The following is a 12793-nucleotide window of genomic DNA, read 5'->3' as shown; positions in this document are numbered from 1 at the left end:
CTTCATACTCGACCAGATAACGCTAATCACGGCAAACCATCCTATGCCGTCTAATGCAGGCATCAAACATGCCTTGCACTGCCGCAATCGAAACAATACCACCAAGTCGGACCCTCGAACCCATTCTACTTGGTCAGAGATGAGGATCAGCTGCGTTACAAGCTCCACGCCCGGTCAATTGCATCTGGGGTGAGGTGGTGACCTCCGAGTCATCCGTCTGACTGCACTCAAGAACAATCACGCCGAACCTTTTGGCCTCTCCTCTATCAGTTTCAGTTGATATTGAAATACTAATATTTGAGGCAAATGTGGACATTTTTTTAATGTATATACCCAACCATCTGTATATTGATTTTTGTTCTAGCACACCAATGTGTATATATGCATGTATGTTCAAACCAACTGTTTCATACAACAGAGACCATCAGCCGTTCCGCACACCCCACCTTTGCATGATCTAGATGATCAAACTAAGGCATTCAAAAATAGACAAAAGAAGCAAAGAATACCATGCTTAAGCCTCCAGGTTGAGCTTCTCCAGCAGGGCATCCAGCTTCTCCAGCAAGATCTGATAATTCATTGCATCTCCGTCAAATTCGTCCTCAACAACGGCACCATCGAGAGTTCGAAGTCCCGGGACGTTCTCCTGCTGCTGGATGTGTTTGGCGACAGCCGGAGCAGACTGCTTGGAAACGTCGAGTGCCTCAATGCCCGCTGCAAGCTTCGTGATATCCTCCTCAACCTCCGGCGGCACTTCCTCGTCCATCATCTCTTCAAGACCCGCGTCGTCGAACCTCAATCTGAACCGTTCTCCAAGATAGAAACGAATGTCATCGAGCATTTCAATAGAATCGGTTTCCTGTCGCGCCTTGATGCGAGATGCGGATTCCTGGATCAATTCAGCGAATTCAGGAGAATCGATGTGCGCTTCTAGTCGATACGCTAGGTATCGAGCAGCGAATTCTTCCAATCGCTGCACACGCGTTAACCATGCTGCTCGGACAATCGAGTAGATATCAATGTCGTCCTCGTCCGTTGTTCCACGAGTCTTTGCAGCTTCCGCCTGCGACATTCCAGCACTGCCCAGGGTGCTGATGACCACGGCAGCTTTGGTCTTTAGCTTTTCAATGAAGAGCATGTCTGCTGCGAAGAGGACATCGACGGCGATTTCCAAGGGGAAATCGGCTCTTTCTGTATACAAGAATGTGAGGATAATCTCCAACACCTCGGGCGAACAGTCAATATCAATAATTGTCAGATGCTCTTTGAGGTGTGCTTCGCGGAACGCAGACGTGAACATGGCCTGGAAGAACTCAGATCGCAGAAGCATTGCTCGATGACATGGGAACAAAATTGACTTTGGCCCTTCAGTCTTCTTCTTCTCATCCGTGGAAGCCGTAGGGCCAACAGGGATCAAGCTAGCTGTTCCATTGCTGGCCTGTCTTTCGATTTCATCTTCCTCTTCTTCGGGGAGCTCATCCGCCCTAAGAAGAACATCGGCAAAGATAGCGTTATTGTGATCCCATTTTACATCGTTCACCATGGAAGTCTCCACCTCCATCTTGTTCCCAAGCACGTTCGCCTGGAACCATTGTTCCATTTGGTCCCGACCCTTGGAGATTTCATCGGTTCTCCGTTGCCGGGCACGTCTCCTGTCTCCACTGTCGAGGATACTATCCAAGAGACTGTGGATTTCCAGGTACTTGGAGACTCTATCCACTCCGGCGAACACTTCAGATTCGGTGAAGCCGGTTCCAGGTCCACTCCGCAAGTCCCGAGGAGCTTCTCCAAAATACAAGTATTTGATCGCAGCACCAAATGCTTCCGGAGGGATTGTACTGGGGAGCTTCCATGTTGTTGATTCTGGGGCCGCAGCCAGTTTGCCATGGAAGTATGGGGAACGCGCTGCGAGAACGAATTTGTGCAGATGGAGGGATTGATCGGAGGCGGTCACCACGATATCGCTTGTCACCGGCGACTCTCGTGTCAGAAGCGAAGTTATATGCGCGGCCAGTGGTTGCAGGGGATCCGTGGATTTGGAGTAGTCGTACTCGAGGAGCAGGTTTCGGATTCGGTCATTTAGAGCATTGTATAGACATCTGAAAGTTTAAAATAGTCAACTCCAGCTGCTTGATGGATACTGCGATCTGGGATACCTTTCGCCTTGGAATGTGTCTCGTTCACACAGTGCTCCGGACTCGAGCAGTAGCTGCACGACTTCATAATGGCCACACAGACTCGCCTTTGAACGATTGGTTATTACATGTTCGTGGGCTTGGCCTGCGGTTACACGGCACTCACCAGGATCAATGGCGTGTAATCATAAGGATCACGGGCATTGACATTCACGCCGTCGGTGATTTTCTCCTGGCAAACTTTCAGATCGCCCTGGCGACATGCACCGCAAAGCTGACGGAACGGCTCACTGAGGTCTAAAGGGTTATCATCCTTGATAGTGCCCTCCTTAATCAACTTCTTCTCATTGACCAAGCTGATCTCCAGCTGGTCCTTCCGTAACACGGTCGGCTCTTCGATATCCATGGCATATGCAGGTTGCCACTTCGAGACCAAGGGCGGGGATGGGTTATCGATAAGATCACGTGTGGGTATACCTCAAATGGTCGGCAGAATGAGTGGCCGCCGCCTTTCTTGCTTGGTCGTTACATCTATTTGAGTTGGATATCAGTTTCTGTCCCCGCATTATAGCTTCAATTTGGCTCTCCTGTATCCATTTTGCCCATACACAATCTCAAAATATGTAAAGAGAGTAGACAGAATAAAGTATAGCGGCTTCCAATTGTTACGGGCCCATCAGTGACCTGTCAGGTCTTGACAGTTGCACCTCAAAAGTTCTTCTGCCGCGAAAAGATATATAAGTCGGGCTATAATTGAAGTATAAACAAACAGCTGCAACTTATCTGCAGGAACGACATCGTCCCTTCTGTAACGTCATCCCTTGAACATTGATACCGCCTTCCGTAGAGGGGCAAGTGCCAATATTCCCGCCGTTGCTAAGCAACAGTCAACCCAAACACTTTGATCTTCAATGCTTCCATTGTCTACTCTGCTTCAAACCTCCAATTCCTCAATTCCACACATTTTACTAACATAGGTCTCTGTTTACGTTCATGCATCTTTGACTCTTATTCTTCCTTTTGGTCTTTAGCTTCCTGTTGTCCTCGAATTGCAATCCATAGCCATGGCGATTGCTTTGGCTGAGGCCGACAAGTATGAAATCTTGGACAAGATTGGTAAGTGTGCCACGATATGACTTGATTGACTCGATCTCGGTTCAAAACTAATCAGAATCTTCATTCAGGTTGCGGTTCCTTCGGAATCATCCGCAAGGTCAAGCGCAAGACTGATGGATTCGTAAGTGTTGCGTGGTGCGCGTTGCGTACGTGAGAAAAAACTAACGTTTTGGTGACATAGATCCTTTGCCGTAAGGAAATCAACTACATCAAGATGTCACAGAAGGAACGCGAACAACTCACCGCCGAGTTCAACATCTTGAGCTCCCTTCGTCATCCCAACATCGTCGCATACTACCACCGGGAACACCTCAAGGCCAGCCAGGACCTATACCTCTACATGGAATACTGTGGTGGTGGAGATTTGGGTATGGTGATAAAGAACCTGAAGAAGGCAAACAAGTATGCCGAAGAGGAATTCGTCTGGCGCATTCTATCCCAACTTGTCACTGCTTTGTTCCGGTGTCACTACGGCACTGACCCCTCTGAGGTGGGATCAAACATCCTTGGTCCCGCCCCTAAAGCATCTGGTCTTAAAGGCAAGCAGGGGCAGGTGACCATCCTGCACCGTGATCTCAAGCCCGAAAACATTTTCCTTGGTAGCGACAACACGGTCAAGCTTGGTGATTTCGGCTTGTCCAAGCAGATGCAGTCGCATGATTTCGCCTCTACCTATGTTGGTACTCCTTTCTACATGTCACCAGAGATATGTGCCGCCGAAAAGTACACCCTGCGTTCCGACATCTGGGCGGTTGGTTGCATCATGTATGAATTGTGTCAAAAAGAGCCCCCTTTCAATGCCCGCACCCACATCCAACTTGTGCAGAAAATCCGCGAGGGTAAATTCGCCCCCTTGCCTGACTACTATTCTCCCGAGCTCAAGAACGTCATTGGGAGCTGTCTGCGAGTGAACCCCGATCATCGCCCCGATACTGCGGCTTTGATCAATCTTCCCATCATTCGTCTCATGCGCAAGGAAAAGGAAGTGGTTGATTTGGGCAAGACCCTGCGCCGCCGTGAAGAGGTTGCTGTGGCCAAGGTTCGTGATATGGAACAGAACTTGGCCAAGCTCGAGAAAGAAAAGCAGCAAATGAAGGCTGAAATCGAGAGCACCGTTCGCAGAGAATGGGAGGTCAAAGCACGCCTCGAGATTGATCGTCAAGTACAGGGTGAGCTTGAGCGACTACGAAAACGATTTGAATCCGAGGTTCAAGACAGAGTTTCCATTGAGGTCAAGAAACACAAGGCGAACAGCAACACCTCTCGCGATGATGTTTTCCGTACCAGCACTCAGGGCTCTAGTTCTTCTCGGTCTAGCGGTCAGGGCTGGCGGTCTTCTCGGTCTTCGGCGAACATGACAGACGACAGTGACAATACTCCATCCAGTGCTGCTGATATCACTCAGCTGTCTCTCGGGTCACCCCCCTCGAGTAAGAGGAAGCAACCAAAGAAGGAGACTCGTACTCCATTCTGTCGCTCGAAGACCGTGGTTGACTCGCCCGTTGATGTTCAAATGGCCGAGCCTTCTCCCATCTCAATTGCATCGCTTTCCCTTTCTCCTCGTCGCACTTCTGGAACTGGAGGCGCCCGCAACATCTTTGCAGAGGCCGAGCGCAACAAGGCCAAGTGGGAGCCCACTCTCGCTTACTCTGATGACGAGGATGATACCCCTGATCTGCCATCGCCTACTCGTCCCAAGGTCAAGCCCGACCCATTGAAGGCGCCTCGTCGACCTCTCCTACGCCAACACACTGCTGCCTTTGTGCAGAAGCTCAGCACTCAGCCATCCCTATTCCCCTCGAATGGTACCCGTCTACCGCAGTCCACAAATTCATCTGCCTCCCAGTCTGAGGAGCGCAGCGTCAGTGAAAGCAGAGCCAAGTCGCCCCATCGTCGCCTCACCAAGATTCCCTCGTCCGCCAACCTCGCTGCTGACGCCTCTCCAACCCGCAAGAGCGCGACCAAGCAAGCCCAGCCAAAGGCCAATGGTGGCGGTGAGGAAATGATGAAGGCTGTCATGCAGCGTAACATGGGTGGTCGTACCCTCGTTGAGCTTGCCCAAGCTCGTGCTGGAGGTCGCCCCATGGACGAGGTCAAGCGCTGTGCCAGCGACTCTCGGTCTTCCGGTCCCTCGATGCTGAAGTGCTCTGAGCGGGATCCCCCTGCCATCTGGAACCCCGAACTGGATGACATGCCTAGTCCTTTCCTCGCCCGTGGAAAGAAGGTCATCCGCAACCTGCGGTGATCATCCGCTTTTCCTATTTACATTCATGTTTCTTTCGTATTTCGATTATGGCTTTTTGGACCATTGGTGTGTTTGGAGTTTTGAAATGAACTGGAGTTCATTCTGCTTGATTTTGATTTGATTTTGGTTCTTTGGAAGGTCGTTTGATTCCCATTGCTGCCCACTTTTCTGTTTTCGATTCTCACTTCGATTCTTGTGCATACTTTCCCCTACGTCACGGAGTTGGCTTCTAATGTTGCGTTCTGGGTGCATCCTTGCTTACATTGCAAGTACACGGAGTTGGATACACATATGCCCCTTTACTGTATTTCTGTTTGGCTACTTAGCCTGCATTGGCTACCCTGCCTCGCTCCGACTCGACTCGACTCTTCACTTTTCTTTTGTTTTGATGCCGTCATGCCCTTTCCTTCGATGAAGGAGACGATTGATTCTTTGTACATGTATTCGTTTGCATAAGCCATACATTGTTGATTTCTTCTTATTTTCCTGCTGTCCGCTTGAGGGTTAATTTCGCTCTTGATCGTACCTATCCCTCGCAAATATCCTGGCCTGCTTGTTATATTGGATAAATTGTTGCTGCACCTCCTATTCGGAGTGCTTCATATCTGCCTCTCGTTGGTTAATGTTTCTTCTCGATATTATTGAGCCACGTTTGTGAATTCATGGTTGAGGCGTCTTGGTGCTAGCATTGTCTGTTAGATGTAGATATCCGATGATGAGAAGTTACTTCCTTACTGACTTGATTCCAACGTAAGCTTAGATTCATTTCAGTCTAATTTCTTCGGGGGTGTACGCAGCCTATTTTCGTTGGGATATATATTCCAACATGATTGACTCCCTACACGCTACCAATAGGTTGAGTGAGAGATGTCTCAGCCCTCAACTTGCAACCACATCATATCTCATAAACTAATTCAGTAGTTTGAGTAAATTGACAGATTGAGTAGACCGAGTAAAACTAAGCCCAAGATTCCTCATCCTCAACTTCCTCCATCTGCACCGTTTTCAATTCCCTATTAAATCGCTGTTCCTCCTCCTCCAACGACATCCGCAGATCCTGCGCTGGAGCTTGAGTTACAGGCCCAACAGAAGCATTATACCCAGCCTTCTCAAGCCGGTCCATTTCCTCAGGCTCTAGCAATTTGCCCTGACCCTTAATAGACTGCTGCTTCATCCGAACAGCAGCTGGAATAAATTTACTCGTCGCCTCCTGTCGCAGATCACGGATCTCAGGCTTAGCCTCATAGACCGTCTTGGGCGCAGCAACTGGCGTCGGCCTAGACGGTAACGCATGAGGACCACGCCCCTCACCACCCTCGCCCGGCGCATTCTCCCTACCCCGTTTCCGCTGCGGACGCGGAATAGGCGGCGGTGTATCCCTCGGCATAGGTATCCTCCTCACATCCTCGTCTGTATCGCTGCTCTCATCATCAGCGGGCATGCGCGTCTCATCAGACCCGCGTCTCCGCTTGCCCAGCACACCCTCTCGACCTCCCCGTCCACCATCCTGTCCGCCCCGGCTGTAGTCATTAAATCGGGGCGCCTTTTCGCCGAGGGCTTCGCGCGCTTTCAAGACGCCTCGTAGATCTTTCTCTAGAGCTTCGAGGATCTCCTTATCGCGCGGTCGTAATTTCTGGCCTGATTCTTCGGCTTCTTTGAGTTCGTTGATTTGGCGTTGGATTCGGTCTGGGTTGCGCCGTGCGAGCTTTTCGTTTCGTCGCGCTAATGCTTCTGCTTTGCCCTTTTTTAGGCTTTTTTGTTTGTCTTGTTTTCGTTGCGCCGCGGCTGGGTTCATTGAGCGCTCTTTGTCTTTCGCCATCGTGTCGGTTTAGTGTGTGTGCCGGTGAGGGTGATGAATTGCTCGGTCCGATTGGATCGGTTTGGTATTAGGTATTGTGGGAGTCTGGCCTTGTTTCGATTCGGAAGTTCGTCGAATCAATTGTCCTGCTTGCTTCGTCGGGTACCGGTACAACGGTCTGGGCTCTGAGGCACGTGAAGGAATCAAGATTGGAGGTGCAGGACAGGAGAAGGCGCGCAATGAGAGTAGACTAGATTGTTGGAGATCAAAGCGTCGGGCCGTTAGGTGCAGGAAATAGGAAGTCAGCCTCACGATTTAGGCGATGAAATTTGGCAGAAGCTAAAGCGGAGTGGAGAGCTGTTGGATCCATGGTTCACTGTATATCACTACATCTATACTTCCTTATAGAGAGTACATTGGCTATATCTAGTATCTTCATTATAATGCATATGGCTACATTGAACTATTCAGACTGATTGGTACTAACTTGCAGAGCCTCTTCCCCATCTTGGGCCAGGTGCAGTTTAGACCTGATGCAGTGCAATATCAGTAGAATACAACAAATTGCTTCTTTGACTCTACAAACCCCTCTTTAAGGGGGGTCCGAGGTATCAGATTTCCGAGCCTGTGCTCCGACGCATATAAAACACTGAAATCCCACTAGACCCTTCGGGTGTTACTGGAGAGTCAGTTGGCGCCGATACCCCCATCTTCTCTCTTTTTTAGCGACAAGGCTACATTTCTTCCCTTGTCACCTTAACTGTCGAAGTATCGCATTCCGCTCTGACTGCGCACAGTCTCTTATTCCTCTCCGCACCGCCCCCGCCCATCCACCATCATGACCTGTGGTCCGTTCGGTCTCACATCGAGTTTGATCGGCGCTTCGTAGACTGTCGCGGTCGGAGCATGTCTCTGCCGGGACCAAATGTCCGTCTCAGCCTCGATCCCCGACACTTCGCTTGGCCTCACCTCCTCCGAGATCCAGATCCTCCGACAGCAGCAGCAGATTGCTCTGCAGGGCGGCCATGCCGGCAATGGGGTTGCCAGGGGCAGGGGAACAGGGCGAACCAGCAACTCCAGCTCGCGCGCTACCAGTGCCGCCAGCAGCCAGGGTCGCTTGCTGCTAGATCCGATGAGTCTCCGCGCGTTGTCGCACCAGCTCGACGGCTTGCAGGGTCAGATCCGTCATCGGATCGAATATGTATGTTCTCTCCTTCTGTTCGGTTAGCAGAATGTGCCTTTAACATGAATATATGATAGCTCGAAGATCAAATGCAGCGCTCCATCCAAAACACCTACGACCGCGCGGGAAACGTTATTCGCAATGCCGATGCGGAGATTGCCCGCACCCGTGAGATTCTTGCTTCTATCGACGAGTTGGATAATGAGTTGGCCAAAATTGCCCACATCCGTGATATCGTTAAGGGTTTCCGTGGCCGCATTGAGAACTTGGATCACCGCATGGACCAGAGTTCCCGAAGACGGCGATGAGTTTACCCTTATAATACCTGACAATCCTAAACCGACAGACCGACAATCGACAGACCGACAGACCTTGCATTGTACAAGGCCATGATTTCTTGACCTCTCCATCCCTCCATTCTCTTATTCTCTCTCCTCGACCACCGGATGGACCGACCGACACACCTAATCCTCTCCAAACCCGAATGACGGCCGACAGAACAAAAAGAAACAAAAAACTAAATACCGACCCCGTCCTCGCGGACTATTTCTCTTTTCATTTGCCTGCCCTTCTGATTTATGAACAATTGGTTAAAAGAACTGTATGCCTCACGGCACCATCGAGACGACTCAATGAGAACACGACCTCGATAGGATGGCAGTATACGTTGGAGTTGGATTGATGAAGGCCAGAGCACGAATCTTGCTGGAAATCCTAGAGATTTGATGACTAACTATCATGAAGGATTCTTAATGATGTGTTTCCGAGTGTATAAACACAACTCTTTCTGTGCTTGATTTGATTGATGCTTCTGTTTTTCTTTCTGTTTCGATTCCCCTCTCTGTATTTCTCGTGTACATTGCTCTGGGCCTTTCTGTGTTGATGTTGGCCCATATGAGAATATCATAGCTAGGCTTGCAATTTTGCAGTACAATTCGGCAGTTTCTCAATTCCATCGTTCTTTCAGATGGATATTTCGTCTCGCGCATCAGTTCGCATTGATCTTGGTCGTAATGGGACGCTACTGTTCGAGTTGCCATTCACGAAGCCTGTGCATCTTTGATTGGCATGTCCCTGGTGTAGATTGTACGGGCTTGCTGGTGAACCGTTTTTTGCGGAAGCTTGTAGCTGGATAGTGGTAAGGAGGCCATTCAGTCGAATCTTGGAATGTAAGACTGCTAGCCTCCAGGACCTTGAATCCGAGGCGATGTGGCTGTGCCAGCAGTTGTAATGTAATGCGTTACGTTCAACGATATCCCAAATATGCGCAGAGTTGACTGGGCTAGGAAAGTAGATGTCATCACGTCGATCATGTCGATCATGTCGCCGCCTCGACGACATCAGCATTTGCAGCAGTAGCTTCATGCTGTAATGCTGCTTCCTCGCGACGCTGTACGAGCTTTTTCCCACGCTTGTCCATCTGAGGGAAACGCTTCACGGTCCCGCACTCGAAGCAGCGGACAACCAGTACGTCGGCCCATGGCTTTTTGCCGCCGCGACTTGCATTTTCGATCTCATGTGAGCAATTCACCCCGGGCGCAAGGAAAGTATCGCAGCGCTTGCAAACAGATCTCTTCAGCGCGATGGGCAGTCGGATTTGAGTCTTCAATGCGACCCCACGTAGGTGAGATACGCATACTCTTGAGAGGTTGTTCATGGGTTCTTTGATCTTTTTGGCGCTAGAAGTTTCCTGAGTAATCTTCTCTTCAGTTGAAGTGTTGTGTGTATCTTGAGCAGAAGTTGAGTGGCCAGTCTTTTCGTCGTTCACTTGGTGGGCTGTGTTCTGTTGCGCGTTTTGCAGATAAACAGCCGCTTTGTGAAGGTAGTCCAGTCGAGCTCGAATATGGCCCTGCACATTCTTGCTCTCTTTCTTCACCTTAGCCTTTGCCGTATTTTTGGCTATGTTCTTGGCCATGTTCGCTTAAATGGGACCTGACTAGTTGTAGCTGCATATCAAACTTGTATGTGGAAGCTTATGACGCTAGTCCCAAAGCGGTGAGACCGACCCGCACGTGACTCAGCCAACCTCTTCTCCCTCGCCTTCAACCTTCCACCTTTGTCTGTCGACCCGACCTGCCGTTCAACCAGTGTCCCGTCCAATTAATCTTCTCATCTCCGTTCTCTCCATTTTCCTTCTTGTTTCAACTTCCCCGCTTCAACTTCCCCCAAGATAACTACATTACACGTCGCGATGTCTCACGAGGAAGATCTCATCGATTACTCCGACGAGGAGCTGCAGACCACCACTCAGCCCACCGCCGCCGCTGCGCCCGCCGCCACCAATGGTGACGATGACAAGCAGGGTGATCTGACAGTCACTGGTGGCCGCCCCGACAAGAAGGGTAGCTACGTTGGTATCCACTCGACCGGTTTCCGCGATTTCCTCCTGAAGGGCGAGCTCCTTCGCGCCATCACCGACTGCGGCTTCGAACATCCATCGGAGGGTTAGTCTAACTCATTTCCCACAAGCGTTCCTCCATCTTTCCAAGCTCCAACGTCCGTCCATCCTCGCGGCAAGATTCTTCGGTCGGTATATCTGGCAATCAGTCCTGTTTCGAATCTGCAGACGACATGAGGATCCGCGCTTTTGAATAAAGACAATTTGTTCATTAGACAATTTCCTCGTTATATATCTGGTCGGAAGTCATGACACTTGCGCAGAGCTCAGCCTCATCGCGACCACCACATTCTTCGTGGGGATTGGCGCATTGGTGGATCATGCGCGTTCTAGCGCTCTGTCGTTGTCAGCGTCCCTCATGTTGTCTGCAGAGCAGGTTTTCTATGGAACTTGATTATTCCACTGTCGCCCAATAGGCACAGTAGTTGATGAGGTGGATGAAGATGACCTCATTGCATCAATTGCGCGATGCTACAGGATGGACGGACCTTGCGAGACGAATTGCCTTTGCTTTTCATTTCATCGAACACAATCTAACATCGGCTCCACCCCACAGTCCAGCAAGTTTGCATTCCGACTGCTATCCTGAACGTCGATGTTCTTTGCCAGGCCAAGTCCGGTCTAGGTAAGACCGCTGTCTTCGTCCTCACCACTCTTCACCAACTGGAGCCCGTCCCTGGTGAATGCCAGATCCTGGTCATGTGCCACACCCGTGAGCTCGCCTACCAGATCAAGAACGAGTACGCTCGTTTCTCCAAGTACCTGCCCGACGTCAAGACCGCCGTCTTCTACGGTGGTACCCCGATCCAGAAGGATGTCGAGACCCTGTCTAGCAAGGAGACCTACCCCAACATCGTTGTTGCCACCCCCGGTCGTCTTAACGCACTTGTCCGCGACAAGAAGTTGTCCCTCCGCAACGTCAAGGCTTTCGTCCTCGATGAGTGTGACAAAATGCTCGACCAGATCGGTACGTTTACGCATATACAAGTCGAAAATGCCGTCACTAATATTGCTCAGACATGCGCCGTGATGTCCAGGAGATCTTCCGTGCTACCCCCGCCGACAAGCAGGTTATGATGTTCAGTGCCACCCTGTCCCAGGAGATCCGTCCCATTTGCAAGAAGTTCATGCGTAACCCTCTCGAGGTTTACGTCGATGACGACACCAAGCTCACCCTTCACGGATTGCAGCAATACTACATCAAGCTAAGCGAGCAGGAGAAGAACCGCAAGCTGAATGAGCTTCTCGACAACCTTGAGTTCAACCAGGTCATCATCTTCGTCAAGAGCACTCAGCGCGCCAACGAGCTTGACAAGCTGCTTCGCGAGTGCAACTTCCCCAGTATCGCTGTCCACTCCGGTGTCAGCCAGGAGGAACGGTATGTTCATGTCCGCCCGTTATCGTCGCATATTTCTAACTTCCCCATAGTATCAAGCGCTACAAGGAGTTCAAGGAGTTCAACAAGCGTATCTGTGTCGCCACCGACGTTTTCGGCCGTGGTATCGATATCGAGCGTATCAACCTGGCCATCAACTACGATCTTCCCGCGGATGCCGACTCCTACCTCCACCGTGTCGGTCGTGCCGGTCGTTTCGGTACCAAGGGTCTTTCCATCTCCTTCGTCAGCAACGAGGATGATGAGAAAGTCCTCAAGGAGATCGAGAAGCGCTTCGAAGTTGCCCTCCCGTTGGTCCCCCCAAAACCCCAGGATTTTTATGAACAAGCACTCACCTACCGCCAGTGAATACCCCGAGGAAGGAGTCGACTCCACCACCTACATGGCTTAAATGCCCGGTGAAAACTTTTCAATTTTTCTTTTCTCTTTTCGATTGTAACTGGCGCAATAGCTCGGGTTTTGATATCATTTTTCTCGTGGGGCACTCCCTCTGCCCTTGCCGCAGAGTGAGGCGAACTCTGC

The 12793-nt window shown here is 50.5% G+C and overlaps 6 protein-coding genes across 6 annotated transcripts; 3 read left to right on the top strand and 3 right to left on the bottom strand.

The window, feature by feature from the left end:
• Window positions 1–237: 237 nt before the first annotated feature.
• On the bottom strand, window positions 238–2541 carry N7508_004805 (ankyrin repeat and BTB/POZ domain protein; the record flags this gene model as incomplete). The annotated part of the gene is made up of 4 exons (XM_058462871.1): window positions 238–263; window positions 616–2099; window positions 2157–2242; window positions 2302–2541. The coding sequence occupies 4 exons, from the start codon at window positions 2539–2541 to the stop codon at window positions 238–240; spliced, it is 1836 nt and encodes a 611-aa protein (XP_058319349.1).
• Window positions 2542–3199: 658 nt separating this feature from the next.
• On the top strand, window positions 3200–5496 carry nimA (serine/threonine protein kinase nimA; the record flags this gene model as incomplete). Its single annotated transcript, XM_058462870.1, has 3 exons — window positions 3200–3251; window positions 3320–3372; window positions 3433–5496. The coding sequence occupies 3 exons, from the start codon at window positions 3200–3202 to the stop codon at window positions 5494–5496; spliced, it is 2169 nt and encodes a 722-aa protein (XP_058319348.1).
• A 958-nt stretch (window positions 5497–6454) lies between these two features.
• Window positions 6455–7315, bottom strand: N7508_004803 (WW domain binding protein 11; the record flags this gene model as incomplete). The annotated part of the gene is made up of 1 exon (XM_058462869.1): window positions 6455–7315. The coding sequence occupies one exon, from the start codon at window positions 7313–7315 to the stop codon at window positions 6455–6457; it is 861 nt and encodes a 286-aa protein (XP_058319347.1).
• A 904-nt stretch (window positions 7316–8219) lies between these two features.
• N7508_004802 (uncharacterized protein) lies at window positions 8220–8785 on the top strand (the record flags this gene model as incomplete). Its single annotated transcript, XM_058462868.1, has 2 exons — window positions 8220–8495; window positions 8555–8785. The coding sequence occupies 2 exons, from the start codon at window positions 8220–8222 to the stop codon at window positions 8783–8785; spliced, it is 507 nt and encodes a 168-aa protein (XP_058319346.1).
• A 1010-nt stretch (window positions 8786–9795) lies between these two features.
• N7508_004801 (ribonuclease P Rpr2/Rpp21/SNM1 subunit) lies at window positions 9796–10392 on the bottom strand (the record flags this gene model as incomplete). The annotated part of the gene is made up of 1 exon (XM_058462867.1): window positions 9796–10392. The coding sequence occupies one exon, from the start codon at window positions 10390–10392 to the stop codon at window positions 9796–9798; it is 597 nt and encodes a 198-aa protein (XP_058319345.1).
• A 248-nt stretch (window positions 10393–10640) lies between these two features.
• N7508_004800 (ATP-dependent RNA helicase SUB2) lies at window positions 10641–12686 on the top strand. The gene is made up of 5 exons (XM_058462866.1): window positions 10641–10921; window positions 11432–11842; window positions 11893–12253; window positions 12304–12561; window positions 12617–12686. Exons 1-5 carry the CDS (start codon window positions 10669–10671, stop codon window positions 12660–12662), a joined length of 1329 nt encoding a protein of 442 aa, XP_058319344.1. The 5' UTR covers window positions 10641–10668; the 3' UTR covers window positions 12663–12686.
• Window positions 12687–12793: the final 107 nt, after the last annotated feature.

Source organism: Penicillium antarcticum (assembly GCF_028974205.1).
Source record: "Penicillium antarcticum strain IBT 31339 chromosome Unknown utg000005l_segment0_segment0, whole genome shotgun sequence".
NCBI classification, from domain to species: domain Eukaryota; kingdom Fungi; phylum Ascomycota; class Eurotiomycetes; order Eurotiales; family Aspergillaceae; genus Penicillium; species Penicillium antarcticum.
This window is presented reverse-complemented; position numbering and strand designations above follow the sequence as displayed.